This window comes from Macrobrachium rosenbergii, chromosome 47 (genome assembly GCF_040412425.1).
Source record: "Macrobrachium rosenbergii isolate ZJJX-2024 chromosome 47, ASM4041242v1, whole genome shotgun sequence".
In the NCBI taxonomy this organism is placed as follows: domain Eukaryota; kingdom Metazoa; phylum Arthropoda; class Malacostraca; order Decapoda; family Palaemonidae; genus Macrobrachium; species Macrobrachium rosenbergii.
Genome location: NC_089787.1, coordinates 20100553 through 20127901, shown reverse-complemented (window position 1 = coordinate 20127901; position 27349 = coordinate 20100553). Strand labels below are relative to the sequence as shown.

General features: G+C 38.8%; 1 protein-coding gene and 1 long non-coding RNA gene across 2 annotated transcripts; one reads left to right on the top strand and one right to left on the bottom strand.

Moving 5' to 3' along the window:
* Positions 1–1451: 1451 nt before the first annotated feature.
* LOC136830947 (uncharacterized) lies at positions 1452–27349 on the bottom strand. Its single transcript, XR_010850773.1, has 4 exons — positions 27186–27349; positions 23247–23429; positions 7052–7138; positions 1452–1731 (listed from the first exon to the last, which is right to left on the bottom strand). It is a non-coding gene; the product is annotated as an uncharacterized lncRNA (long non-coding RNA).
* On the top strand, positions 7247–22287 carry LOC136830923 (probable glutamate receptor). Its single transcript, XM_067090893.1, has 10 exons — positions 7247–7314; positions 7776–7964; positions 8826–9085; positions 13548–13713; positions 15195–15436; positions 16328–16518; positions 18235–18465; positions 19816–19994; positions 20957–21104; positions 22147–22287. The coding sequence occupies exons 1-10, from the start codon at positions 7247–7249 to the stop codon at positions 22285–22287; spliced, it is 1815 nt and encodes a 604-aa protein (XP_066946994.1).

The following is a 27349-nucleotide window of genomic DNA, read 5'->3' as shown; positions in this document are numbered from 1 at the left end:
GAGCTGGTGTAATTACCATGGATGAGAATGTGTCCTTTGTGACAAGAACTTATATGATGAACAATCAGTGTCATTACAAAGCAAAGGAAGTCAGGGAATAAACAAGGACAGTCCGTTCATTGGAAATGTAGGAAAATGAGGTGTAACCCAAACAACATTGAAAGCATTTAAAAGGCAAAACCAGCTGCTAGTACTAGTTATGAACCTGTGCTTTGATCACAAGTGGGAAAATTTCAGTTCAATAAACACTGCCTGTTTTGTGGGCAGGAAGCCACATTCGACGGCAGAAAGAGAGGGCGTGATGTTTTCCCAGTTTGAACTCGTGCACTGCATGCTACCATTATGAATGTATGCACCAGTAGGGACGATGAATGGAGTACACAAGTATTGGCAATACTTGTATTTGCTGAGGACCTTCCAGCTGTAGATGCAGTTTACCACAATCAAAATAACGTAAACTTCAAAATTAGTTTTCTTGCTGTCATATAATACCTAAAAATTAACGAAGAAGACCAAATAACCATTTGTGACTTCATGAACAGAATGGAAGCAAATCTGGAGTCTTCTGGTTTAGAATATGATGTATATTCTGAACAGTATATGAAACAGAAAGTTACACTATTGTTAGGGGATAATATAATATTTACAAATATGAAAGGACGAGCAAATGTTGTAACATTTTGAGCAAGTGCTTCTTCAATTCTTCATCAATACTACAACACTCCAAAAGGAGAGAACGAAGAGGCTCTTTCAAACCCGAGTTTATCAAGAGGTCACAAAGGACACATTCTCATCCATGATAATTACATCAGCTCACAATAATCAGCACCTGAAACAAAAAAATAAATGTTAAGAATGGTAACAAATAAAAAGAAACAGCATGGTTTATGATGAAGAAAAAGACCTCAACAAACATATTGAATTCCTTCCTCAAACTTATTACTGGTAAAAATGTTTTTGAATGGCTTAAAATAAATGTTCCTGGTTTAAAAAACATTCTATTTGATGTATATCTGAAGTCAATCGGAACAATATACGCATTTTACAGATTTCAAGAGTAAATCCAAAATGGCGGCTTTCCCATACTTAGATTTTTCTAGACTTTTGATACATTGTTGGGGATATTATTCCGAGTCTAAAAAAACCTTACTTTATTTCTTTTACAATTAGTTTGATGTTTAACCTTTTTTCCACCTAAAATGCCAGTCTGGGGTAAACAGTATCTTTTCTCCTGTTAGCAATTAAAGCTTCAAATCTTCCAATACCTACATTTAATATGTAAATAACCAAGTCTTTCTAACTAATTATACAAACTTCATTACGAAATCAAGTTGTCTTGGAGTTGCATTCTTCTTTCACAGCCGAACCTTCTCTAATTTACGGTAGTTTGACGGTGCTGACTGTGACTTCCCACTGTGGTCAGAGTTCAAAGCCCAGATTCAGAAAGTCTTGTTCCTGTGACCTATGGAAAGGGTCTTGAGGAGCACACAGGTCAATCTGCTGAGTCTTCAGTAGCCATGAGCTGGCTTACCCAGGTCCTACATGGGTAAAAGATGGCACCTGGATCTGATCACATGCTTCTGTGCCTGTTCAATTTTGGAGCACTTTGTGCCAGGGCCTTACCCCTGCTGGTAAAAATGTGGCTTTCAGCTTCTTCAAAAACTTATTATAGCTCTGCAAACACCTGAGACAATATTGCATATTTTGGGCTTGCCAGTTGTAGATGATTTCCTGAAAAGACAAGAAACAAGTTAATTGAATCATGTAACAATCAGGTCTTTTGGCCTACATGGTAACAAAATAACATAATGAACAATGAGCAGGCTCAAAGCATTTTATACCTGGGTCCATCTTACGAGGAAGGGCAAAGATGGGAATGTCTTTGCAGATCTTATTTGAACATCAAGAACATCTTACTGAAATTTCATTGATTTTTCTTAAAGCAAATTTCAATTAAATATAAGATTAACATTCCAGTAATTGATATAAATATTATTATTATAGCTAATTGGGCATGGCTACAACCTACATAAAACCATTTAAAATGTTTACATTCTGGCAAAATCTATTAGTGCCAACAATACCCCCATCATATTACTACAGACCCAAATTCAAATGCCATCTTACTGGTTCAAACGTTTTAAGAAATGAGGAACTAACTGCCCTAACTAGCCTGTCATAAAAAAAGGCCATATTTTTGATAAAAGCATTAGACCCAAATTCCAACAAAGGTTAAAATAACCCTAATTCCTTAGCTATTTCCAAAATTTTCTAACTGGTTAATTCATCAAGTTAAATTTTCTGTGAAGGCTAGTCTGAAGATTACTGGCTGTGATGGTTCACAATCCAGTTGTGGCTACCACTTTCGAATTTCCTAGTCTAAAATTTTAAATAGCACTGTTCTGCCAATCTATGAAATATATTTAAAAATGTAATATTGCAGATTATTCCATGTACGGTATTTTATCATATACCGACGTGACTCTTGAACACAAGTCATCCACATGATTCAATGACTTGTTCAAAGGACTTAAAAAAGTATTAACATTATTCAATGACTTGTTCAAATGACTTAAAAAGTAATAACATTTTAGACATTCAAGATAAAAAACGACACATCAATTAGAAAGTTATAGCCCAGAACAAGTTACATAAATTATAAATTGGAACTGTCAAATCACTGAGGCCAGAACGATGACCCACGAAATAACGCTGGATATTTTTAAGCTTCTACCAATTAATTATTCATATCCTGCTCAGGTTACAATTTGTCTGAAGAAGCCCCAATTTATGTTCACTCAATTTCCACCTAACTAAACTTCGCCAAAGAAACCCAAAAACTCATATTTAGGTCAATTCTGCCCAGCTCATCTCAAGTCCACTTCCAAACTGAACCTTCTATGGGGACCAAATGTTCTTGAAAGATTTATTAGTTTAAATACAAGAGTTAATAAGATCTCTCATCTTGCAGTCCTGTTGTTGTGCAACGTTACAAATCCTGTCACTGAATGATCAGAATCTATGTTACTTTTCTTCCCAACCCTTCATATCATCTCAGTTGTCATGTCATGGGAACATGGAATTATGTGACATTGGCAACTGTTGTCACATGCGTATCTGTAAAAGGTTGGGCCTACTCTTAATATTCCAGGCTAGTATGTCTTAGGCTACATTCCTTGATAATATATACTCTATGTCTAGTTCTGAGGAGTAATGACAATATTTAATGTACCAATCTGATTTCTCTACTGGAATTAACAAGTTCAGAGGTATGCCTGTGTGTACCCATCTTGCTTGTGGCTTATGATCTGGGTTCAAAGTTCTGTAATGCTATTTCAGGAGCAGAGATAAAGATATATTAGCTTCTTAAAAGACAAAACTGATTTTTTTAAGGCCTGCTTCATTCTACTTCATGAATTACAAGCACCAGAAAAGATTGGCTTATGTATGGTACAAGGGATGTTTCAAGACTATTCCAGACGTAAAGAGACATTTCCCTCAAGAGCAATAAAAAGGATTGTCCTATTTACCTTAAATGAGTAATTCAAGACCTACAGATTTGAAACGCTGTAGTGAAGCAGTGCTTCTGGATTTGTTTAGTTTACGACATAAAATAAATCTCTACTCGAGAGTTTTTCTCTGGAGATGGGAGTCTTCTATCAGTCCTGAGAAGGTATTTTATAAATTTGTCGGTGGGACAAAATGTGGATCAGCTCTGAAACTGCTCGAAGTCTAAGGGTCAGGAAGCAGTCTCACCTCCATCATACGTAAAGTTCTGAAAACTGTTTCTAAATTTAAGATCAATCAAGAGGAAAATAAACTTGAAAAAATGAGAAGAGTTTTAGCTACTTTAGTTTGCCGTCATTTGAAGGGATAACAACTACATAAGTATGAGCAACAAGGCGACTGTAAATAAGTCTTGGGGATATTTTTGCTGCCGTTAATTTGAAGGTGCTACATACTAGAGGGTTATATATTGTAGCTTTTTACCGAATGAGGTTTTCTGATAAAGCCACTGACCTAACTGGAACATCTGCAATCAACTGTGTTATTAGGTCCAGGCAAGAAATTTCAATCCTTTGCACTTTCCGGAGGCTGTGAAATCAAGTATCTATAATTAACCTAAAAAAATTTGAGTAAAGTGTGACAGTAATTAACCTTAAAAGCAATTCATCCAAAACCAGTTTTATAGATTTTAATCAATTTTAAATCTAATATACAGAGAAATTAAACAGCTATACAAAGCTTTACAATGTTAACATCACTATCGACTCGAAATTCAAAATTTTAACTTTTGTGTAAAACAAATAAACTTTTACTTCTCAAGGACCCTCACTTTCTGCATCCTGTCAAAACGGTAGATCACGAGATATTTCTGCAACTTACAAAACAGGCCTCGTTATGAAACGAAATGAGGTCGTTCAGTATTGGTTACACAATATTTTTACAAAGCATTTTCAGACTCTTCCACTAAATTAATCACAAACCTTTGAAAGGTGTGACCTAATGCCCTAACTAATGCCAACCCCAGAGGAAAACCTAACTGGGCAGTCTAACCCAAAAGGAATCCGGGAACACAGAAGTAGAAAGAGGAACCCAAAGCTCATCAGATTAGAGAAAGATGCATACACAGAATCAAGCCTTCTATTTCAATGAACATTCCAAGCTACAATCACTTCAAATAGGAACAAGGTTTAACTAGGAAGAGTTAAAATTATTTAGAACAACCTGGTCCAAAGTCCAGGTGTACATGAACTGGTTTTGGCTTGTGTACATTTTTTGTTTTCCATTTTTTTTTGTAATTATGTACTTCTGATATTTTAAGTTTATTCCATTTAATTTAGCTAACCTTTTCTATGCAGGATAAACTTAATTTAGGTTATTTACTTCAGTTCCTATGCTTTTCAGTGATTTATTCTTTCTTAATCTATATATAGATATACAGTATTCTATAAACACATTTACCATCGTATCGAACTCATGTCCCACAATGGCCCCAAGTCGTACTCAACCCCAACCCCCAACTCCCCCAAAAATGTCAGATGGCTGGCTACAACTGTTCTCAAGAATTTTAGCTCAAGATAGCAAAAGATATACAAAAGAAAATAAAACTATCTAACAAAATTGTGGGGTTCTCAGGAAGACACACACACCTGGACCCTAATTTTTAATCTCCCTCGCGCGTTGAAGGTTTTGAGAGCTGCGATATTCTTGCGTGGTTTGGGGACTACAGTGTACTTTTATTCTCCCATAAAATCAGGCTTTGGGATATTTTCCATACTAATCTCATGACTCCCATGAAAGTTCCTCTTCATCTGAATTATTTGAAGACCTTCTTTGATGACCAACTCCCAATGGTTCAAGGTCAAAGGTGTCTTGGCAGGATTAGATGAAGACTAAATGACTGATGAAGATAATTTTTTTTTAGAGAACTAACCATATGTTAAAGGTTCAAGGTCACAGATTTGAACTGGGTTATATGTTTCATAGGCTCCTGCACATTTAATTTGGTAAATAATTTAAATCATTAAAGAAATTTTTTCAAAATCAAAGGTGTGAAGTTTGACCTTGAAGGTCAAGGGTTCAGGGCATTTCATAATTTTCTTTTTGCTAACTGACATTAAGTCTTTGCACCAATATTTACCCACTCTGAACTTTAAAAAGGTTAAAAGCTTTCATTATCATTACTGTTTCATATTTACCAACAAAAATAACTGTTACTATTTCACAAAAAAAAAAAAAAAAGCGTCATACATTTTACTTCTTAAGAAACTCCCTCCAACCTTTTAGCAAACTTTTCAACTCACAAGTCTGAAAGATTAACAAGCTGACAAAAAGGTCTTAAAACTCATGTATTTTTTGCACCCCATTTTCTAATATGTCAACACATGTGGCAAGATAATATTTCATATAGGTCAACAGACGGACAGATGTCGGCTGATGAAGAAATAAGTGCAACGAATGTCTTAGCCATAAGAACTCGTACCACCACGGGAGTGAGTCCATTACGCAAGTTGTTTAGCAAAATTCCTGGGGATCGCGCTGTTAGACTGACACTTTCAATATCATTTACAACTTTGAGCAAAGTTCAAATTGATTAAATTTATTTCAGTATTAAGTAAAATTGCATTTTTTAATACTTTTTACCAAAATCACCGAAGTATTTTACAGATTAACTGAAATGTTTGATATAATGTTTAGTTACAGGGTTGTCTTTGAAATCTAATGTATAACTAAAGAATCAATTATATATTTCCTTCTTTACCAAACTTCAGCGAAAGGACAACTATTCAAAATGTTTTAAGTTTTTCATTTCAAACAATGATCATCAAATATTTTTATAAAATAAGGTGGAACTGTCGTCAATCTTAATGTGTTCTGACACCTTTTAGCATTGTTCATCTATTACAAACCATTCCTCTTTATTTGTGGAAATTTACTTTCTACTTTTTTTTACTTTTCTGTTTTGGAACTTTGTTTCTGCTTCCATTTTCCCTGGCTTGTCTGATCATCTACCTTGCAAGAGACAGGTCTATCACTGATCCAAAAGCTGACGAGAAAGTTTCCGAGCACGACTGATTCTAAACAGATCGAAGATCTGGCTGAAACAAGTCAGAAAACACTTATGTTTGAGAGACCCCAATATTATAACTTAGAAATCATTTAGAAATAACCCTAAAGTTCTTGACTTTAACCTAATTTATCCATAAAACAAAAGTATCTCCATAATTTTCCGCTACTATCTTCCCTAAGATGATGTCTGCCAAAGATGCATTTCCCGTTGGTGTTCTGATGACGTCTGTAGTGGCCTATCTCGTGCTGTCTGTGTCTGCGGTCTACCCAGCGGGCCTATGGTTGAAGGAAGTGACTCAAAGATACTTCAAGTCTTGTCACATGACATTTGTGGCGACACAAGAAAATACTCCTATGAGCGACATCTTCCGGTAAGTTTTCAAGCAAGAAAAAAAGGTCACATACAAAACTTTTAAAAGGCACTGTGACTCAAAGTCTAAGGTTAGGTTGTAATTAAGATACGTAGGTGTCTACTTACGTGAGCAGCAACGTGCAAGATGTATTTATCTACTGCCACCACTGTAGCAGTCCTGAAGTGGTTTCTTCTGGCCTCGGAGACAACTGCCTGCAAAAAACGTATGGCATAAGAAGAGATGATTGCATAAAAACTTGGAGATATACTAAGTAATAAAAAGATTTGTTCTGGTGAAAGAATGGATGGGTGTGTTTAGAGATGATTCAGTCACATGGAAAGAATGTACCATTTGGGATTCTTGGGGATGGACAGATGGTGTCAAAGAGGTATTTGAGAGGAGGGGGCTTCACCATCCAGGTTGTGAAAGTGCATGTGGATGGATGAAGTCAAATTCTACAGTGAGCATCAGAGGTCTAAATACCGCTCTGTCTTTCCGTAGGTGCATCAAGTGGCTGCTGTACAAGTTTTCAGAACAAGGGGTTCCTCCATGATTCAGCATATACACATATAGATATACCATATTTTTCAACCTAAGGGGTACAGCTCTGGAATACAACCTCTTAACCTTAAAGTTCTCAGCAATTCTTTTTGGGATGAAGTTGTTAGCCCGTGCCTTGTACTAACGTTATACTAAATACAGCTGACTAACAATAAGATACATACACACCTGTACAAGGGGCTTATCCACTTTACAGCAAAAAATGTACAAAGACAGCATAGCAATGATTGCACATAAAGCCATCCAGTATTTGTTTAACCTAATCAGCTAACAGTCATCTCTTTGCAGATCTGTCACAACAGAATATCAGGCAGCCATACTGGTCAACCTGCACCAGAATTACGGGCCTACGGCTGACAACTCCCTGACCAAGACCACGCTCCTGCAAGTCTTGAAAGAACAGAACCCTCTGTTCTCCTGCAATGCCATTATCGGCGAGATTACAGACAAGAACGAAGTAAATGAATACCAGTTCAGGTAGTGCATATCTCAGGTGTTATTTGCGAGGGTACCACAGCATTCCACCGGTTCGAGTTCTTCCTAAGCCTGAGGACACTCAAAAGTGCACTTTCATTGCTTTAATTGTCATGCACTCATCTATTTGAGCATCTTCTTCCTTGTAAGCAAGTTTACAACCTTTTAAAGGATTGTGAATCTGAAAGATGTTAAAATATCATTTTTCAGAAATTATATTTTAACACAGACCTTTCACATTCACATTTGATCTCTGATCCTCTTTTCCTACCAAAAGCAACCTGATTTGCTGAACATCTGCAACAACATGCAGTATTGGTGCTGTCAAACTTCTCAGTTCCAGAGGTCCTTTATTCCTAACACCGTTAGACTGCGGAACAGTCTCCCTGAGGATGTTGTATAAATGGAGCTTCAAAAGTTTAAGCAAACATGCAATGCATTACTTGTTTAAAATATGCATAAGTTTGTACAGGCAGTCCCCGGTTTACGATGGGTCCGGCTTACGACGCTCCGAGGTTATGACGCTTTTCAAATATATTCATCAGAAATTATTTCCCAGTTTACGACACCTGTTCCGGGGTTACAACGCGTCGTACGCCAATCCAATGGAAGAAATATGGCTCCAAAATGGCAGAATAATAAAAATTTGGAGGCTTTTTTGATGAAAAACTCAATAAAAATAAAGTTTACATCATTTTCAATACACCCAAAGCATTAAAAGTAAGGTTTTCTTAGGATTTTTTGACGATTTTCAACGATTTTTCGGTTTATGACACAGCGTAAAAACGGAACCCCCGTCGTAAACCGGGAACTGCCTGTTATATGAAAACCAAATTCTCCATGGGAAATTATATTTATTTTCAGGTTTTTGGAAGATATCAACTTGTACCTTAAGCCAGAGACTTTTGTAGTTCTGGTGGGTAGTCCTGAGAACGACATCGCTCGAATACTGAACCACACTGCTCTGCGGAATACAGCACAAGCTATCTACGCAGCTATTCCAGGGTATACCAAGGAAAATCAGAAGCATTTTGTTAGTGTCAAACCACTGAATGAATCGCCTGGCAGTTTACTGGAAGAAAATTGCAATGGCAGTGTTGAAACCAAGTCTGTTAAGAAGAACAGTAAGTGAAATGTATATTGAATCTCGTCACAAATGGTGCTTACCATAAAATTTGGTTCATAAACAGTTAATTGCACTATTGTACGGTCACTACCCAATTTATGAACGAGTTATGTTCAGGACGGCCATTTGTATCTTGCATAGTTCGTATGTTGGTTTGTAATATGTAGGTTTGTGCATAACTTTTGCTGATACGTACATTCCCGAGTTAACTCCGTAGTCATAGATTATATTATTTTCACCGTTTTTTAAAATCATGCAAAATTCAAACTTTAGTATTTTTTCTATACTTTGAAAGTTTTTAACTTGGAGAGAATTTCGCAGGAGCAGTGTCTGACATTAGAAATTCACAAGGGAAACAATGCACACCAACATCTATTGACAAAAATACATACTAAATGTTTCCTAAGGTTAGAGGAAATATTAAATCATAAACACAATTTTAACTTGTGACCCTGTCTGAGTCTGATATTGTTTTCAAGTAGCGTGATGACTGTATTCCAAAATGTATGTTTGGTAAATTGGTGATTTATAATTTTATAATTCAAGTACTGATTCTAAAAATAGATGCTGCAAGCCAATTAGGAGTAAAAATAATTTATTCTTTATCATATCTCTTCCACAGTTTTCCTCTGTGGAAATCAGTAACCTTAAACTGCACAGCTTAGTGACATTTCTCTCCTCCAAGTATGGAAGTGTTCTCCTTGTATAAACTTTCCCTGGTCCTTAACATTCCTTTGGGGGTGATCGAGACACTTTTTCCCTTCCCGTTTTATCCTGTCCCATCTTCATGACAATACTTCATAGCAAATGTGCTGACCTAGTCACTAGAATCACAATGCTTCACTAGCCTTACAATGCTCTTCTATACCTCTCAAGCATAACAGAAAATGATGAATGATCTAGACCTATGACCATTTTACTTGGTGCAGTTTTCTCACCAGAACAATAATTAAGAAAGATCACACTAGCCTTAGACTCATACACAGTACTGTGCAATAGTCTCTTCATAGTCATTAGCAGGGACAGCGCTAAATCTAGTCTCAAGTTGTTAATCACTTAGTCCCAACCCTAACAATTATAGCAAGTGAAACTGACCTAGGTTCTTGCTCCTGGTCTTACTTTTATGCAAAATTACGTAGAGCAACTGAATTACTTTTAGACTTACACTTCTCATCACAATTTCTTTACCATAACATTATCTAAAAGTGATTATACTACACCATGGGTCATACTGCTAGCTTCTTTTGCCTTGCAATAAGAAAAATTGATAGCTACCAATTCACACATAGGCGACTACCTGTGGGCAAACCCCACCGACCTCCCTTGGACGTAAGATTTGCCTCCTCCCAGGCTGAGGGGAGTTTGACATGGATTATTAGCTAGGAGTTCAGTGGGGTAGCAGTTCTTCCAATGACATACAAATTCACTGGCACTCATTCTCTCCATCAGACCTCTTACTGAAGCCCCAATTTGAGCTACAGTATTTACTAAAAGACTGAACTTCCAGACTGGCAATGGCACTGAGTTCGGAAGGTTGGGAGCTAGGTTATGGAGTTGCTGGAAAAGTAGGAGGACTGATGATAAGGGGAAAAAGCAGTCACAAGAGTAGAAGGAGCAGGTATCTTAGGAGAACCCTGGCTAAAAGATCTTAGACACTTCCTCTGTCTATTTCTCTCATGCTTGTCCACGTAAACATTCAATCTTCTCTTTCCTGATGAGTCCCACATGATCACACATAAGATCAGGAGAGCAAATTTGCCCCCACAATGAATGAAATTTTAATGCATAATTTAAAGGTTTTATGCAGCCCTTCCTGCAAAACTGGACACTTGAAGAGCTAGAGTCACACATGGGTCAAAAACAAATAATAGTCACAATCAAGTAATAGTCAACTAGCTAAGCTAACAGGTCAGTATGAATGCTACCAAAGCAAATAATACTTCACCAAAGACGGCGAGAGCTACAACCATCCGGTGAAACAAAGCCAAACAAAAGCTGCTGAAACAACCGATGATCATAAGCTGCCGCGATAGTTAAGAAATTAATAGCTATTTAGTTACTTGGGAAGTTACTTATATAAAATAGTCTTTTTATACCTAACAAGTAACACATGCTTCCTACAAGTGCCTGTCTCTTCATCAATGCATTTTCATTTCCAGGTTCTAACTGTAGAGATGTGGTCTTCAATTGGCGATGTTTATACTGCATGGGTGGATATATTGGAGTTAAGGTTTTGGACACCTGGAATTCACAGCATGGGTTCCACAAACAAGCAAAACATTAAGGGCATTCCCCACTAAAAATGACATTTTAATGATAAAATAGTTTTATAAATGCTTATCAAGTAATTACATAGCTACAGTTTCCTCTTGCACAGCAGCTTAAGTTAAAAAATTTGCGGGTAGCGCTTCCAAGTTCAGTGCAGACGACTGGTCCCGCCCACTCACGGGAATACCAGGAAGAACTTGGCAGACAACCTCATTCTGTTTCCGCCGTGCTCGAGTAAATACCGAGTATCAATTGCAGCTTTGTTCTTAAATTTGCTGGTTGGAAACAAGGTTCTGGTGAAGTATCAGTGCTGATTTCGGGTAGCCTTAAGCCTACAGCTTTCAGAATCAGTAGTTTATTGGAGAAGTCTGATGGCTAGCAAAGAATAATTGGAAGTTCTGCAGCGAAGGAGTTAACCGAAGGCTAGCAAAACTTTAGAAGGTGCCCTTGCCCTGGGCGCAGTACCACAATAAAACAACCAGATAACACTGTCACAACCCATCCAATGAGAGTGGTGGGTGCTCCTGGTACACTGTAACCCCAAGCTCTCACAAAACTCGGCACCTTACTACAAGGTGAAGAGAGGAGAAAATCCTGTGCTTCCTTCCACAATGCCAAGCCGGTTACTAATAATCACAAGGTACTGCAAAAAAATTTTAACACGTTTAAACTTTTCTGAAAAGGTGAGAAGCCAAAATCGATTACACTTCCAGTAGGTCAATTGTCGGATGGACATAAGGGGCGTATACGCATGAAGCTGATGAGGTGGAAGTTGTTCTGATGTCTTTAGCTTTCACTTAAAAGTAGGCCCAATGCTCTCCTGAAACTAAGAATGGTCTCATAAACCAAGTCCAAAAATGAAGAAGATCAATGAGATCTTAAGAGGGCGAAAAAAGGGTCCCTGTCAGGATGCTATAGGTTACGAATGGCTCCGTGCTTCCAATCTGTCTCAGGTAATACCTGAGAACTCCAACAGAAAAGAGAGCTTCCTACTCTTCCCCAGGGCCAAGGATGTGGGGAGATTTGGTGCCAGACAATCAGAAGCTGGCGCCAGGATATAGGTGGCGCCAACTGAGCTGGACGCCGGATAACTAATCGGTTGGGAGCTGGCGGGCACTCCTAGGAGCTCGGGGCACAGCTGGCGCCAGGCAAGCTGGAAGTCAGACCAGGTAAAGGCTCAGGCAGGAGGGTACTCCTGGGAGCCGGGAGCACTGTCCCCGGCTGTCAAGACCGTCTTCTGTATTCACAACCAAAAAGTCGGACACTTTCAGATAATACATGCATTCAACACAATATTAGCAAACACAATATTATGTTATTCGGAAAAGGAAAGTTAACCTTTACCGGCGATAGCTGAACACAGTATCGTCATACAGACTTGTCTCAAATCCTAACAAGCACTAATTGAGACTTGCAATTAAGTAATTCATTACCGTAAATATTGGTTCAGCAACGAACGCAATGTTTACGTTTATTACGGTAACCAGTTAAAGGTGGTAGCATGGTAAACTACGCTACCAGGGTTAAACCATTTGGTTGTGAAATCGCTACTGTAGCAAAACATGATAAACTTGAATCAGATCTTAATAATAAAACAATAAAGTACTGATTCTGAAAGCTGTAGGCTTAAGGCTACCCAAAATCAGCAATAATACTTCACTGAAATCCAGTTTCCAACCGGCAAATTTAAGAACAAAGCTGCCATTGACGCTCTGCGTTTACTCGAGCGCGGCAGAAACAGAATGAGGTTGTCTGCTAAGTTCTTCCTGATATTCCTGTTAGTGGACGGGACCAGTCATCTCCACTGAACTTTAAAGCGTTACCAGTGAATTTTTGAATTTATTTTGCCATGCAAGAGAAAACTACAGCTATGTAATTACTTGGTAAGTTACTTATATAAAAACACTAAACTGAAGAAGTGTCATTTATCATGAAGTTACAAATCATTTTCAAACAAAAACAATAAATCATGTCAGTGTATAAAATGCAGATACGATTACATCGAGTCTTTTTCTCCATCTAAAATCAAGTTGCCAAGCTGTCAGTACATAGAATGATTAACATTCACTCCATGGAAAATTAAGTGAATGCAAGGTGAATCTAGCTAAGGGAAACAAAATGACTTCTCTGAATGCATATCACAGACGCAGATATTTAATTGCATACTTTAATGCGAAATTCTATGCTTACAGAACAGTTCCACAACTTCCAAGGGCACAAGTTCAACATCGTCTCAATGGACTGGTTCCCGATTCTCAATTTTTCACGCAACTCCGACAAGCCTGGCACTACCGTTACGCCAACCGATTCGCTCGACTATCGCTTGCTCAAGTCTGTATCTTCTATTCTCAATTTCACGTAAGTGACCTCACCCACCAATTGCAGGAGTGTTGTTTCTCAGAGTAATAGCTCCTGCTGGTAGAAGATCAGCCTAAATTAAGCGTAAGTTATTTCAAAGTCTTGGTCTGGTTAAGGTAATGTGAAATGACCTGTATATGACCTAAAGATGTTATCAGTTTAATGTCAGTCAACTAACAGTACAAGATATTCAGCTAGAAAATGAGTTTTAATATACTTTCAAAAAGTAAAATGTTACCTCAATGGTTGGGTGAAAGGATTATGAGTCTAATATTAAACATAGAATGAGAATAATGTGCTTTAAATAGATTTTTCTTTATAAACTTGTGGTATTATCCACTCTGTAAGTATAATTAGACAAACTGTACCTTTCCATCTTGCATGAAAAAGGTCCACCAGTTCCTTTGTAATGAAGTCCAACTCTATCTCTCTCTCTCCCTCATTTCCATCGGGCCTGGGATAGATGTGGATACTGCTACCAGTTTTATAATTAAAAATAAAAAAGTTATCCATGAACTTGACTTTACATAAGCAGACGAATTCAATGGGAGATCTGAGCAAATGTACGCTTGGATTTTGCCTGTTAATAAGTATACCTTAGTTTAACCAGACCACTGAGCTGATTAACAGCTCTCTCCAATGGGAGATCTGAGCAAATGGCGCTTGGATTTTGCCTGTTAATTTACCTTAGTTTAACCAGACCACTGAGCTGCCAAGAATTTTTACGTGGCTTGGTTACCTAGCAACGGGACCTACAGCTTACTGTGGAATCCGAACCACATTATAGCGAGAAATGAATTTCTATCACCAGAAATAAATTCCTCTTATTCTTCACTGGCCGGTCGGAGATTCGAACTTGCGGCCAACCGAGTGGTAGCTGAGAACAGAACCCGCTCGCCCAACGAAGAACTTTGCCCGTTATCAAAAACACTGTTGGCTCTCTGGGCTTATCGTGACCCATTGCTTCTTTAACCAGATACATCCACACTGCTCATTTTTGCCTCATCTTTGTCCTATAATTATGTGGAGCTGCAAAACCCATGACATCTGGACTATCCAAATGATTCCTTTTCAACTGCCGCATCAGTCTCTCTGCTAATCTTTTTCCTTCCAATGCACCTCTCATTTCTGCTGAAACTTCTCTTTCTAATATGCTGACACATTAGAATTTTCAAGGTGAATATGACCATGGAACAGTCCAACACATTAGCTTATTTCAGTTTCAAATGTAAGTATAATCACAGAACAGTCTGCCTTTCCTAAAGCATCAGTTTATCATCATTTCAAAGCTACGTACATCTATCTGTTATTTCCCAACGCATCAGTCGATTTTAATTTTAAAATTCTTGATCATGAAGCCAACTGCAAGTTGCTTTTAGAGAAAGTGATGAACTACTGCAATATTTGAAGTACCTGAGCACGTGTGATCATAAAGAAATCCACGTAACTCCCTCACATGTCGGTATGCTTGAATTTCCAAGGTATGTGATGCGTACCCCAGTAGACAACCAGTGGGGCATATCAATGAAAAATGGCAGTTGGACAGGCACTGTAGGAACGCTGCAACGTCACGAAGCTGATTTTTCAATGCTGCTCTCTTGGCTCGGGTCCAGATTGCCAGCTGTTGACTATTCACGTGTCTACATCTCAGAGACTCTCTTGATTGTCACCCTGAAGCCTGGCCCACTCCCCGAGATATTCTCCCTTGTCAGACCATTTCCAGGTTTGTCTAGTATTATTATTATTATTATTACTAAAAATGAACAAACATTCATGCTGAACTACTGTAGAAAAAATATCGGAAAGTAAAAAACAAACAATGGAAAATTAACAAACAATTTGTTTACCAAAATGGCCCCTAATGTTTCAACTTCCTTATTTTATGGATACGTGTGCCACTCCATACCCAATATATCTGGTAAATAACCTGCACACAAAGATGATTATATCTGCCAAGTGCATCTGTCTTGGCAAGGATTTAAACCTATGCCTTTTGGTACTAAGAGTGCTGACAGCTGACTGGCTCACTACGCTATCGAGAAAGATATCTATCCAGAATGCATTGGATAATGTCAGCTGACAGCTCGGTATCAAAACCAAAAGGCCTAAGTTTGAATCCTGGCTGGGGAAGATGCACTCATCATATACAGTACAGGCACCACCCTAATTGTGAACATTCAACTTACAAACATTCAGATACAAAACACGGGATCACAAATTAAAATTGTATTCAGAGCACTCCCCTTTGCGAACCGTACGTTCAAATTTTGTTCTGCACGTCTATTCTTTACGTACAGTATGGTACGTACAGTTTATTGTGTTCTAGGATGAAAGAACTTACAGTACTGTATTGATTTTATATTATACTGTACTTAAATAGGCATGACGAGTACAGTAACCACCTTACAAACAATTCAACATACAAACGGCTGTTTGGAACGTAACTCACTTGTAAGTTTGGTGTCTGTAAAGTATACAGCAATTCCTTTTGGGTGTAAGTCATTCCAAATGTAAAATTAATTTGATACTGAAGAGGTATTTGTAGCTCAATATCTGAGAGTAAGAAAAACCCACTTGTGAATTAACTGACAAAAACCACCATTACTTCTTGCAGGTGAACTGTGGGCAGCATTACTGATTACTAGCCTTGTGGTGGGAGTGGGGCTGTGGCTGCTTCATAAGCTGTGGACTAATATATTCAGTGGTCAGACTTTAAGATTCAGCACTGCTCTGCTACACTCCTGGGGTATCTTGCTTGGAGATCCACCGGTGAACAGCACCTTGCCTTCAAACTCCACTTTTCAGGTAATGTGGCTGTTCCTTTCGCACCCCTTAACTTCCTCCCTTCTCCTCACAGCAATTTCTGAAGGCGTGGCTACATTAGTCATGATTATAAGCTGTCACAATGATTATATTCATTAAAGTTTTTAAGTCAGATTTCCCTTTGAAAAGTGAGACAAGGCTTTTGATAAGAGGTTCTGAATACTGTCGGGGAGTTCCGACTCCATAAAAATCTGTATGAGAAAGATACACCATTGGATAAAGGCCAACTTCAAGGTGGTTTATGTAAGTCAAATTAGACCACCTCTTTAAACTAACTGACACTCTGATTTTGGTTTACAGTAAACCCCCCATATTCGCGTTCTCATGATTCGTGGACTCACGCATTCGCGGTATTTTTCACTGAGAAATATTCACTAATTACTGTATTTTCATATAATTTTCATGAATAAATCCACTTTTTGTGATAAAACTACTAAAATACTCAGGTATAAGCATTTTTACAGGGTTTTTCTGTGTTTAAACTATCAAAATGGGCAGTTCTAAGTGTTTTTAAGAGGGGTTTTAAGTATTCGCAGATTTTAGCTATTTGTGGGGGACATGAATCTGGGGTTCACTGTATCTAAAACTATGTGGCATCTTGATATCAGCAGTCCCTGATGCTGTTACTATTCAGTTACACAACTGATATTTTATAAATTTAGGACTCAAAAATTTAGTTAGGTGCATTTGTCCTGTTTGTAATAGGTATACAGTCCCATCTTCTGAGTTTCCATATTTTTATTAGTTTGCAGGGTCCCACTGGCATTACTTCTTGTTACACACCAAACTGAACTTCTGCTATTCTAACTGCTTCTTCATTTCCCTACGTTTTAAAATGGCACCATTAAAAATATGATCTGAAACAATGGATTACTTGAACTCAAAACTATCCTGGCCTGTGAATTGCATTTTTCATGAAAAAATACAGTATGGAGAAGTCCCTGACTTCTACAATATTTTTGTTGGCCACAAATAAATTGCCTTGTAATTCTGTGATATAGACAGAGGTTGCAAGGGTATGTATTCAACTACAGGCAGTAGTCCCCGGTTATAGGCAGCCTTAATTATCGGCAATCCAGTTTTGCGGTGCTTGTCTAGCAATGACGATAACTGTATTTTTGGTGCCGATCTCAACTTATTGGTGCCTGATCCCGAGTTATTGGCACTGATAAACGCTGTTACTGACGATTTTCGGTTATCGTCACACCGTTAGGAACGGATCCCTCGCCGATAACCACGGACTGCCTATACAGTACTGTAAACTAAACATCCAGCACCAGTGTTATATTTACTCATCTGTAGGGGTCAAACTGAATCTTCCACACTTCTGCTCATAAAAACTAAATGAGCATTCTCTCCAATGGAAATTATTTTTGCTACCACTGAAGTGGTTTAGTTGTATCTGCAAACTGCAACTGATATTTCCAAGGTGGAGTTATTGGTTTTATAAGACCGCCCCACTTCTGGAACTGTTGAACTGCCCATAAAAGCATATGACTAGGGAAATTTCAGATGAGATTTATAATCTCCAAAGCAAATGAGTTTGCGAGCCCCAGTAGTCATAATGACGTGTATCACATGTCACTGTATATTATTGCCAAAATATTCTTTTTGTTTCTTACAACATTTCACCAAAGTCACTAAAAGCAATTTTTCTAAAAAGCTTTGACAAAACTCTTCAACCCTTTTGGCTTACAGGTCCTAATTGGATTTTGGTGGATATTCTCTATCCTAATCTCAATGGCCTATCGCTCTGCTCTGATAGCCCACCTCTCGGTCCCTAAGAAGTCTCCGACCATCGACACTCTCGAGCAGTTGCTCGCAGCAGACCGATACACTTGGGGCATGGAGGAGACGTACGGCATCGAGTGGGAATGGTTTAAGGAGAGCACGATCCCGACAGTTCATAAAGTCTATGAAAAAATCCTGGTAAGATAACGGTCACAAGCCATCCATTTCCCCATACTGATTGTCACTGTCTTCATTTTCATTTCACGTTGACTTTATCTATCCCCTTTCAGAATATTTCTCTCATCGTTGTGGTGTTTTCTTATCTTCAGATTTTGTTTACAGCATTGATTCAATGGCATTGTCTCTGATCAATGACCAATCTCTTCCTCCTCTAGATTATCTTTAGAAATATTTCTTGATGCATTAGCAATTCGACTTAACAGATGCTTTGGGAGTCTGGCTTTCTGATGAGTAGAGAAGTCTGTTAGGTAACAATGACTATAATATAGCCTGCAAATATTTTCAAGATACCTTGCAAATAACAGCAAATCCAGATAGTTCCCAACACAAAATAACCTGTACTTTCACTTAGCATTCAATTCAAGAGATTTATTTAAATATTCATCCCATCTAATATCACAGCAGAGCAAAAAGTAAAGATAATTATGTAGCTGATAAGTACAGAAGTCCATTAAGTTGAGGTGTTGACTCACAAGCAATTTGTACGATCACTAACCACAACTCTAAATCCTCACCCTCGTCTCCACTGCCACAAATTGGCCTCCCTTACTTCTGTCAGAGGACATTACCTACACCACAAACCCCATTTCTTCATTGGACGGGTCGGTATCGTTCTCGGCCAGCACTCTGCTGGGCCCGCGTTCGATTCTCCGGCCCGCCAATGAAGAATCAGAGGAATGTATTTCTGGTGATAGAAATTCATTTCTCGCTATAATGTGGTTCGGATTCCGCAATAAGCTGTAGGTCCCGTTGCTAGGTAACCAACTGGTTTTTAGCCACGTAAAATTAGTCTAATCCTTCGGGCCAGCCCTAGGAGAGCTGCTCATCAGCTCAGTGGTCTGGTTAAACTAAGGACTACTTACACCACGAACCCACTGACCTACAGGAAACGTTCTCAACATTGGGAACTCGAATTCAAAAAGTAATACCTTAACTTAAAGGACCTCAGCTTAGTGGACTTCTGTACTTAATCAGCTACCAGATTGTGATTATTTTTTCCTATACTACCATTTTAGGTGTGATAACATTCTTAGATAAATTTCTTCAACTGAATGGTAACTGTAAAGTAGATGTTAGTATAAATTAGAAACTATGTGGAATTGCTATTAGCCGTAAGGTATCTTTGTAACTTATCAGAAAGGCCAGACTCCCAATGTGTCTGTTGAGGTGATACTGTGTTTAAAGCTATAATGCAGGAGCGGCAGGGAGAACCCACTAGTTATATGGTCCCTATCTAGCACCCCAAAATATACCCATAAAACACATATACTCTTTTCCTTTCCTTTTTTTTATTTTGTTCTAACTCAGGCTTTGACCCCTGAAGAGCATTTGTCAAGAGTTCTGAAAGGTCATCATGCCTTCTTGACGTGGAAGTACTACATCAAGGCTATCATCCTATCTAAGTACACCGATTCGCGAGGCTACACCCCACTCCACATGGGCCGAACGGAGTATATCAATTACGGCGGATACGGCTGGGGCTTCAGGTGAGGTACTTTTCCGAACTATGAAAAGATATAGATAAATGGTAATGCATCTATGGGCCTAGGCACTGTTTTGTACCACGTGGTACAAGTTCTGGTTGGATTTTTGGGTAAGGTACCTGTTGCTTTGTGAATTAAAGATAGATTTAACAAATTTTCTTGGTTTATTGTGAATATTACTCGAGCAAATCAGGAAAAAGTAAGTGGCGTACGAACATCCTTTATACTATAGTTTATAAATTAAAACTGGGTTTCTAGACGAAGGGACGGTTGTTTTCACATTTTCACTAGATGAAAATATGAATTTATATACCTTATACCAAGAAAATTCTGAAATGTACATCAAGTAACCACAAGCATGATTACATGAAGGAAAAATACTGGCTGCTTTAGACAAGGTTTGGACAGCAACATGGTTAAGTAGCACTGCCTTATCTATTATTTTCTGTTTTGGAACAGTTTTCAAAATACCCATTGTGGCTTTGCAATTTTGGTGGCATCATATGGAAAACTGAATCTGAAGAGTCTCCACAAAACACAATCAATAGTAGGAATGGGGTCACAAAAAGTAAGAGGCACGGAACTATTAAGCCTACAAAGACACCACCCTACATGCAAGCAATTACGTTCCAGATGGCCAGTTGTAGGTTGAATTGCTTGCAAGTTGGTTATTGTAAACTTCATGCCAATTTAAGTAAAGTATGATATAAAATCAATATAGTACTGTTTGTTTTTCATCCTAAAACACATTAAACTGTATATACAGTACTGTAAGTACAGAACAGGCACTCAAAACAAAACTTGTCTCTCTGAATGTTTGTAAGTTGAATGTTGGTAAGCAGGGAGGTGTCTGTACGTAATTTATCACATGTAGTTCCCGAGGCCTATGTACTATACTTTTCAAGTTAGATTTTTTGCTTTATCAACTTCTGCCACAGACTTCTGATTGTCATTTTACCCCGCAGAAAAGGTGCTCCCTTCCGCCAAAGGATAGACAAGGTGAAACTGCGGGTGATCGAAAGCGGACTCATAAAGTACTGGATAGACGACCTCATTTTCATGTCGTCGAGAAAAGCAAGGACGGACAACCTAAACAGATGGAACTTACCAAAGGTACTTTCCCCATTTTGATCTGTTCAGTGGGCCTCCTTTTATTCATCCTTTTCTGTTATAACTGTTTCTGAACAGATGTCTTCAGGTTCTTCTTGAATAGCTCTCGTAAGTTTTCTGTGAATTTACATGTTAAAATGAGTGGAGAAGTTCTTACAGACTGCTCTTGCTAAAAATAGATCAGCTTTATCAATAAAACGTGGATTTTCTCTGCAAAGGTGGTAAACCAACCCTGTTTAACAATACTGTATTATCTTTCATAAAAGTCTACCATTGGCCCATGTACCACGGGCATATTTTCCAAGTTTAGCATCCAGCTACCAAAATTTTATACCAGGTATTCAATCATTTTTTATGTGGATGCAAAATTGAATTCATAATGTATATAAAGGGAGCGCAACGTGTGTACAATCTTACGTAACATTGCTAATTCAGGATAATTTATATTATTCTTTGATGTACAAATCTGAGGCCTTTTCTGTGGGTATTCCTTAAATGGTAGCTAGTCCAGTTGTTGAAGCTCGGCAGCAAGGTAGTTAGCAAAGCATCATGTGAGTAAAGGGGGAGAGTAACACACACACACACACACACACACACACACACACACACACACACACACACACACACACACTCTCTCTCTCTCTCTCTACTGACGTTACTTTTCCCTTTGACAAAGAGGGGCAAATATGAGGCTGGGCGAATTAATGATTAAACAGTCGTTTTGTTCATGATGGAAAAGTGCAAATTATCCTGAACTGACAATAACGTAACCTCCAGGTGGAGGTGAATGAACTGAAAAAGTCAAAGTAATAATGAAAAAAACCAGAGACTTGCAAATTGAAACTTAGGCAAATTTTTAAAAAGCCTACAAATGCTAATTACTACAGTTGTGCCATTTAAAATTCTAAGTTCCCCTATACGATTACTGTATAGCTCCTCTGCGGCAACAACGTAACATCCAAGCTTGAAAACTGAACTACGACACTGACTCACAAACAAGAATAAGGAGAACAGCAATAACATTTTATCTTTCTTTTCGTTCCAGGTAGAAGAAGGGAACAGTGACCTGGTAGTGCTGAGTATGCTGCATCTGCAAGGAACTTTCTACCTGTCAGCCCTCGGTTTCTGTTTGGCTTTTTTAGCCCTCATGCTGGAGATTCTGACATTCCACATGAAAGGGAAATGAGATCAGTGAATCTACCAGTGCACCTGATCGGACTTTAGGACTTTAACTGGATAAAATATATTTTCCACAAAAGCAATGGTTACACCGAGCAAGTGCGTCGTTGATAAGATAAACAGACCAAACTTCTTGCCATTTAACAACTAAATTTTGCACTAAATATGCAATCTCTGTGGCATATTTAAAGTTGTGAATGTTATTTAAACAAGTGCAATATTAGTACAGATAAGAGTGACTTCAAAATCTGACACCAGCAAGCTAAACGATCAACAACTAGCAGTGATACAACCTTTAAAATCATCTGAGAAGCTGATTGTGTTTAAATACCCCATCACACAGAATTTTTCTTGAAGAAATTTCTTCCTTTAAACATTAAAAAATTACATATTATTTGCATAAAATATTCTATAGGATATATGTGAATAAATGAGTAAATGCAATATACTATATACATATATACACAGGAGTCTTTGAGGATTAAGTAAATATTCATATCTTAGTCTTTTAGGACGGGGTTGCTGGCACCATGCACGTTGTAATTTAGGCTGCAACCACTGAATCACTCTAGTCATCCACCTAAAAGGTACACCAGTGACCGCTTGGGTCAACAAATGCATAACTGGTTTCTGATGAAGCACATCCATCAATCTCTAGGTTCGACTACTTGGGGAGAATGGTTCTCCCCAAGCAGTCGAACCTAGGGCCTTTGCTTCGTAAGCAAGGATGCTGCCAATCACACCTCTTCGTGCTAACCCCGAATGCTTCCTATAACCTGCAGCCTTCTACATTTAGGAAACCAAATTTACAGTAATACGGTACGAAAGCTCAAGAAGGAATCTAGAAGGGTACTATGGAGGGTAACAAAGAGAGCCACTAAACTAGTGATCCAAGCCAGGCACAATTTAGTCAGTGGCCCACCCCCAAAAGACTGTGAACTGAAGGCTTTTAAGTCACATACCTACCTTCAAAAAGTCACCTTTGTGGCAAACATTCAGCCTGGTTGATTTATTTCCACATGGCAATTGTTTTCCAATGGCCCTGTCCCAGCCAGAGTTGCGAAGTCGCCTCTGCTGTACGAAGCACACATTGCTCGACTCGCTGAATGATGGGGAGATGCAGGTGTTCCTGATTCAGCACTGCCAAGCCTGGAAAGATCACGGTATCAAAATATGCATGGATACGCCTTTTGTTTGACACTCATTACAGTGTAATACAGGCAGTCCCCGGGTTACAACGTTCTGAGGTTACAATGCTTTTCAAATATATTCATTAGAAATTATTTCCTGGTTTATGACGCATATTCCAGGGTTACGACACATTGTACACCGATCAGATGGAAGAAATATGGCTCCAAAACGGCAGAATAATCAAAATTTGGAGGTTTTTTGATGAAAAACTCAATAAAAGTGCAGTTTACATCATTTTCAACAAACCCAGAGCATTAAAAGTAAGGTTTTCTTAAGATTTTTGATGATTTTTCAGTTTACAACAATTTTTGGCTTACAACTCGGCATAGGAACGAAACCCCCGTCATAAACTTGGGACTGCCTGTACTATGCTACTGTTTGTGTTTTTCATCTGACAATAAATCTATTGCCAGATTAGCATTATTTCATGTTTAAACACTCAAAGTTTCAGTTTTGAAACTGTACTACAAAAGGGACTACATACAGAGGAATGAACACGTGTGCTTTGATTATGAATGCTCAAAAAGGCATAAAAGACATATTAATCTGAAGAGTAAATGCCACACTCAGACTTCTGTATGTCTGTTCTGACTTCCACTGGCTATCAAGAACGTAAACCATTTGTCAGGCCAAGGGATATATCAGATTTCTTGTTCTCATAAATGCCCATAGGTTAAGGACCAGTTTTCAACCCTCACAGACTGGGATAAATATACGTCAATAAAACCCCAAGACAGGGCAAACTTTGCGGTTGGCCAATTTTAAAAAAAATCAATGGAAAGAGGAAGGTATGCAAATTGTTAGGTATAATAAAAAAAATAATAAAATATTTTCTTTGCCTTCCATGAGAAGCTTAAAGTGGATATTTCCACCCTGTGTGGGGCCTGTTTGCCTACACACTCTTAAAAATGCCAGCTAATTTGATTGAGTTATATACTTGATACTTTTAAATCATGAGTTTTACTGGGACACAGAGATATAGTATATTCCCCTATGAAATCTCATGGGGGACTAATAACCCCTCATTTCACTGAGCTGAAGTGTGTATTGCCATAAGAGTTACCATATAGGTCATTTACAGCAAATTCAATTGATGTGAACATTTCCCCCCAAATTTAGTTGGTATAGCATGGTGTGAAATAATGTTGTTTGGTCCAAATGCAGTCATCCTTTACCTTTTGAGCCACATCTAGTTGAAGAATGTTCCTTTCGTTTTATTAACTGCAAGACTAGCTGCGGAGAATTCAAAAGGAGTGCGTCTCCAGACACGGAACGCAGAAAGGACTCCGTGGCTTCTTTTTCAAAGCCCCACCGGCTAGGTCAGGGCACTGAAATATGTCTCTGATATCACCGGAAACAGTCTGTAGGACGTAGCCAACGCCAGGCCGTGTGGTCAAATGGAGACTTAGACAAAACGATCTACATAAAGACGCTATTGTCAAGTAAGTAGATTGCTGGGACAAGGCCCCCGTTCCCTACATTTCTTGCCCTTTTTTTGGGAATTTCAGATTTAGAAATTTTAACCCCACATCCAACATTTGTACCCTACTACATTTAAAAGGAGACACGCTAGTTCGTAGTTCCGTAAGAACAGATGAAGGCTTGTATAATATTTTACGTCCCACAATAACTTTGGAAATATTCAGTCTGTTAGTTCTTAGACAGAGGTCAAAATTGCTTTTCCGTTGCATATCAATTAGCCTTGCATACCCACTGTCTTCTACCCTTTACCACTGCATCGATTCTTATTGCTTACAAGGGTATTCAGATGTCACCCAATTCACCTCAGTTTTCAAAACTCTTCCAATAATAAATGCGTCTACTCGAAGACAAACCTTGGGGCAAAAAGAGTCAATTACCAGGTTATAAAATGAGACAAAAGGAAATGATAAAGGCCTATTTTTAATTTAATACCAGCACCACTCCCCACACGAGCGCTACGTTCAGTACCAGCCCCATGAAAATGAATGTCAGATGGTAAATATCTCTGCAGCAGCTAATTTGCCATAGATTTTAGCATGATTTTTATATTTGCTTGCGCACATGAAGATGATTTTAAAAGCACGGCATCAAAATTCCAATGTCGAATTAAACATAGTATTACAGTATAATAATTAAAAAAATTTCTATATTTCACTTTTACACGATTTACGACTACGGTTCTCAACGTCAGGTTAGGGTAAACATGAAGAAGTTGGCTCCACAAAGATATTATTATAATCTTCTTAATTAAAAATATAGAAAAGGACATCTATAATGAAGTACAACTGCATAGGTGAGATAAATGTGAACAATTACCAAAATAACAGAGTTCAGCCTCAAAGGGATGAAAGTAAAAACACAGTAAATTTTATTATTTATAAAATTATATGAATAAATGATATATAAGTAGCACATGCAGAGTAGGAAGACAGGGGTAGGTGTGAGAATTCCGACAGCGAAAACCGACCAATCCTAACCTTTCCTAGAATGCCGTATCCTGACCCAACCCGACCTTCCCTTCCTAACCTGACTTAGGGTAATGTACCTTGACCTGGCTGTCGGGCAACATATCCCCCTCCCGCCCCACAAGTAACATTTGAATATCGGAAACAGATCGGTGGGACTAATTTCCGTAGAGCGTCGTGCCATAACCTTACCTAACCAGAACTTACCTTCCTAACCTGACTCAGGGCGCTGTGCCCTTACCCGGGAAACGATTTTCCCCCATTGGACCCAATCAATTAACACTTGAAATTAAGCACCTGGACTGGCCTAGGGTAACCCTTTGTGGTAGGCCTTGCAGGTTCAAATTGCCAACGCCTACCTAGTCTCCCTAATCTGCGCAGGCCCGCTAGGCTACCCTCGGTGCCTTCGTGCAGCCGTCTTCTTTACGTTTACCCAGATTAGACGCTGGTATGGGGTGAGGGTCTAGGTAAAACTTTACTTTAGTTGCGCGGCCTGATTCCCGCCAGTCCTCGACCGGGACACGTTCCTCATACATAAATAGACATAACCTTTCCTATGATACCAAGTCCTGACCTAGCCAGATCTTTTTATACCTAACCTAACTTAGGCGACATGCCTGACCTGCCCAGGGGGGGGGCAAAGCCCCAAAAAGGCAGGTTCCTTACACATAAGTGGACATAACATCTCCTATAATACCAAGTCCTGACATAACCAGATCTTACCTACCTAACCTAACTTAGGGCGACGTGCCCTGACCTGGCCCTCAGGGGGGGGGGGCAAAGCCCCAAAAAGGCGGCAACCCGTCCTGGTCGGCGACTGGCGGGAATCAGGCGGCGCAATTAAGTTTTCACCAGGGTCAATCCCAGCCACCTACCCACCCCGGGGGACCAAGTACCCTACTCTCTCCCCCTTCCCCCACCGGGTCACGTGGCTTACTAAGGACCCGGCTCCCTCCGACAGGCTAGCCTGGGGTAGCCTTAATTCTTCCCGCAGGCTCCCTGCTATACTTTCAGGGCTCATAAACTGTAAAGATAACTGTCAACTGTTAATGTGGTTGAAATATTTCATTTCTGACTAAAAAACGACATAAAATAAAGGACATCTTTCAATATGGTGGTCCGGGGTACCGCAGGGCACGCCGCTGTCACCTCGTCCAATGATCTTCTCTTCCTCCTATTTAACAACTCTAATGACAACTTCTCCGTTATATAACAACAATTTAGCACTTATTTTACGTTATTATGGACATTAAGTAACGTATTTTACCTTAATTACTGCTGAAATAACGGAGGACCTCCGTCGGGTGGATTTTCATAACGGTGGATTGTAGTAGTTTTGTGGAGGTCTTGCCTCTTCAACGGCCCCTCAAATCTTTCTTTTATTGTGTATTTTTCTTTATTTCTTTCTTCTTCTTTAAATAAATTAGTTCT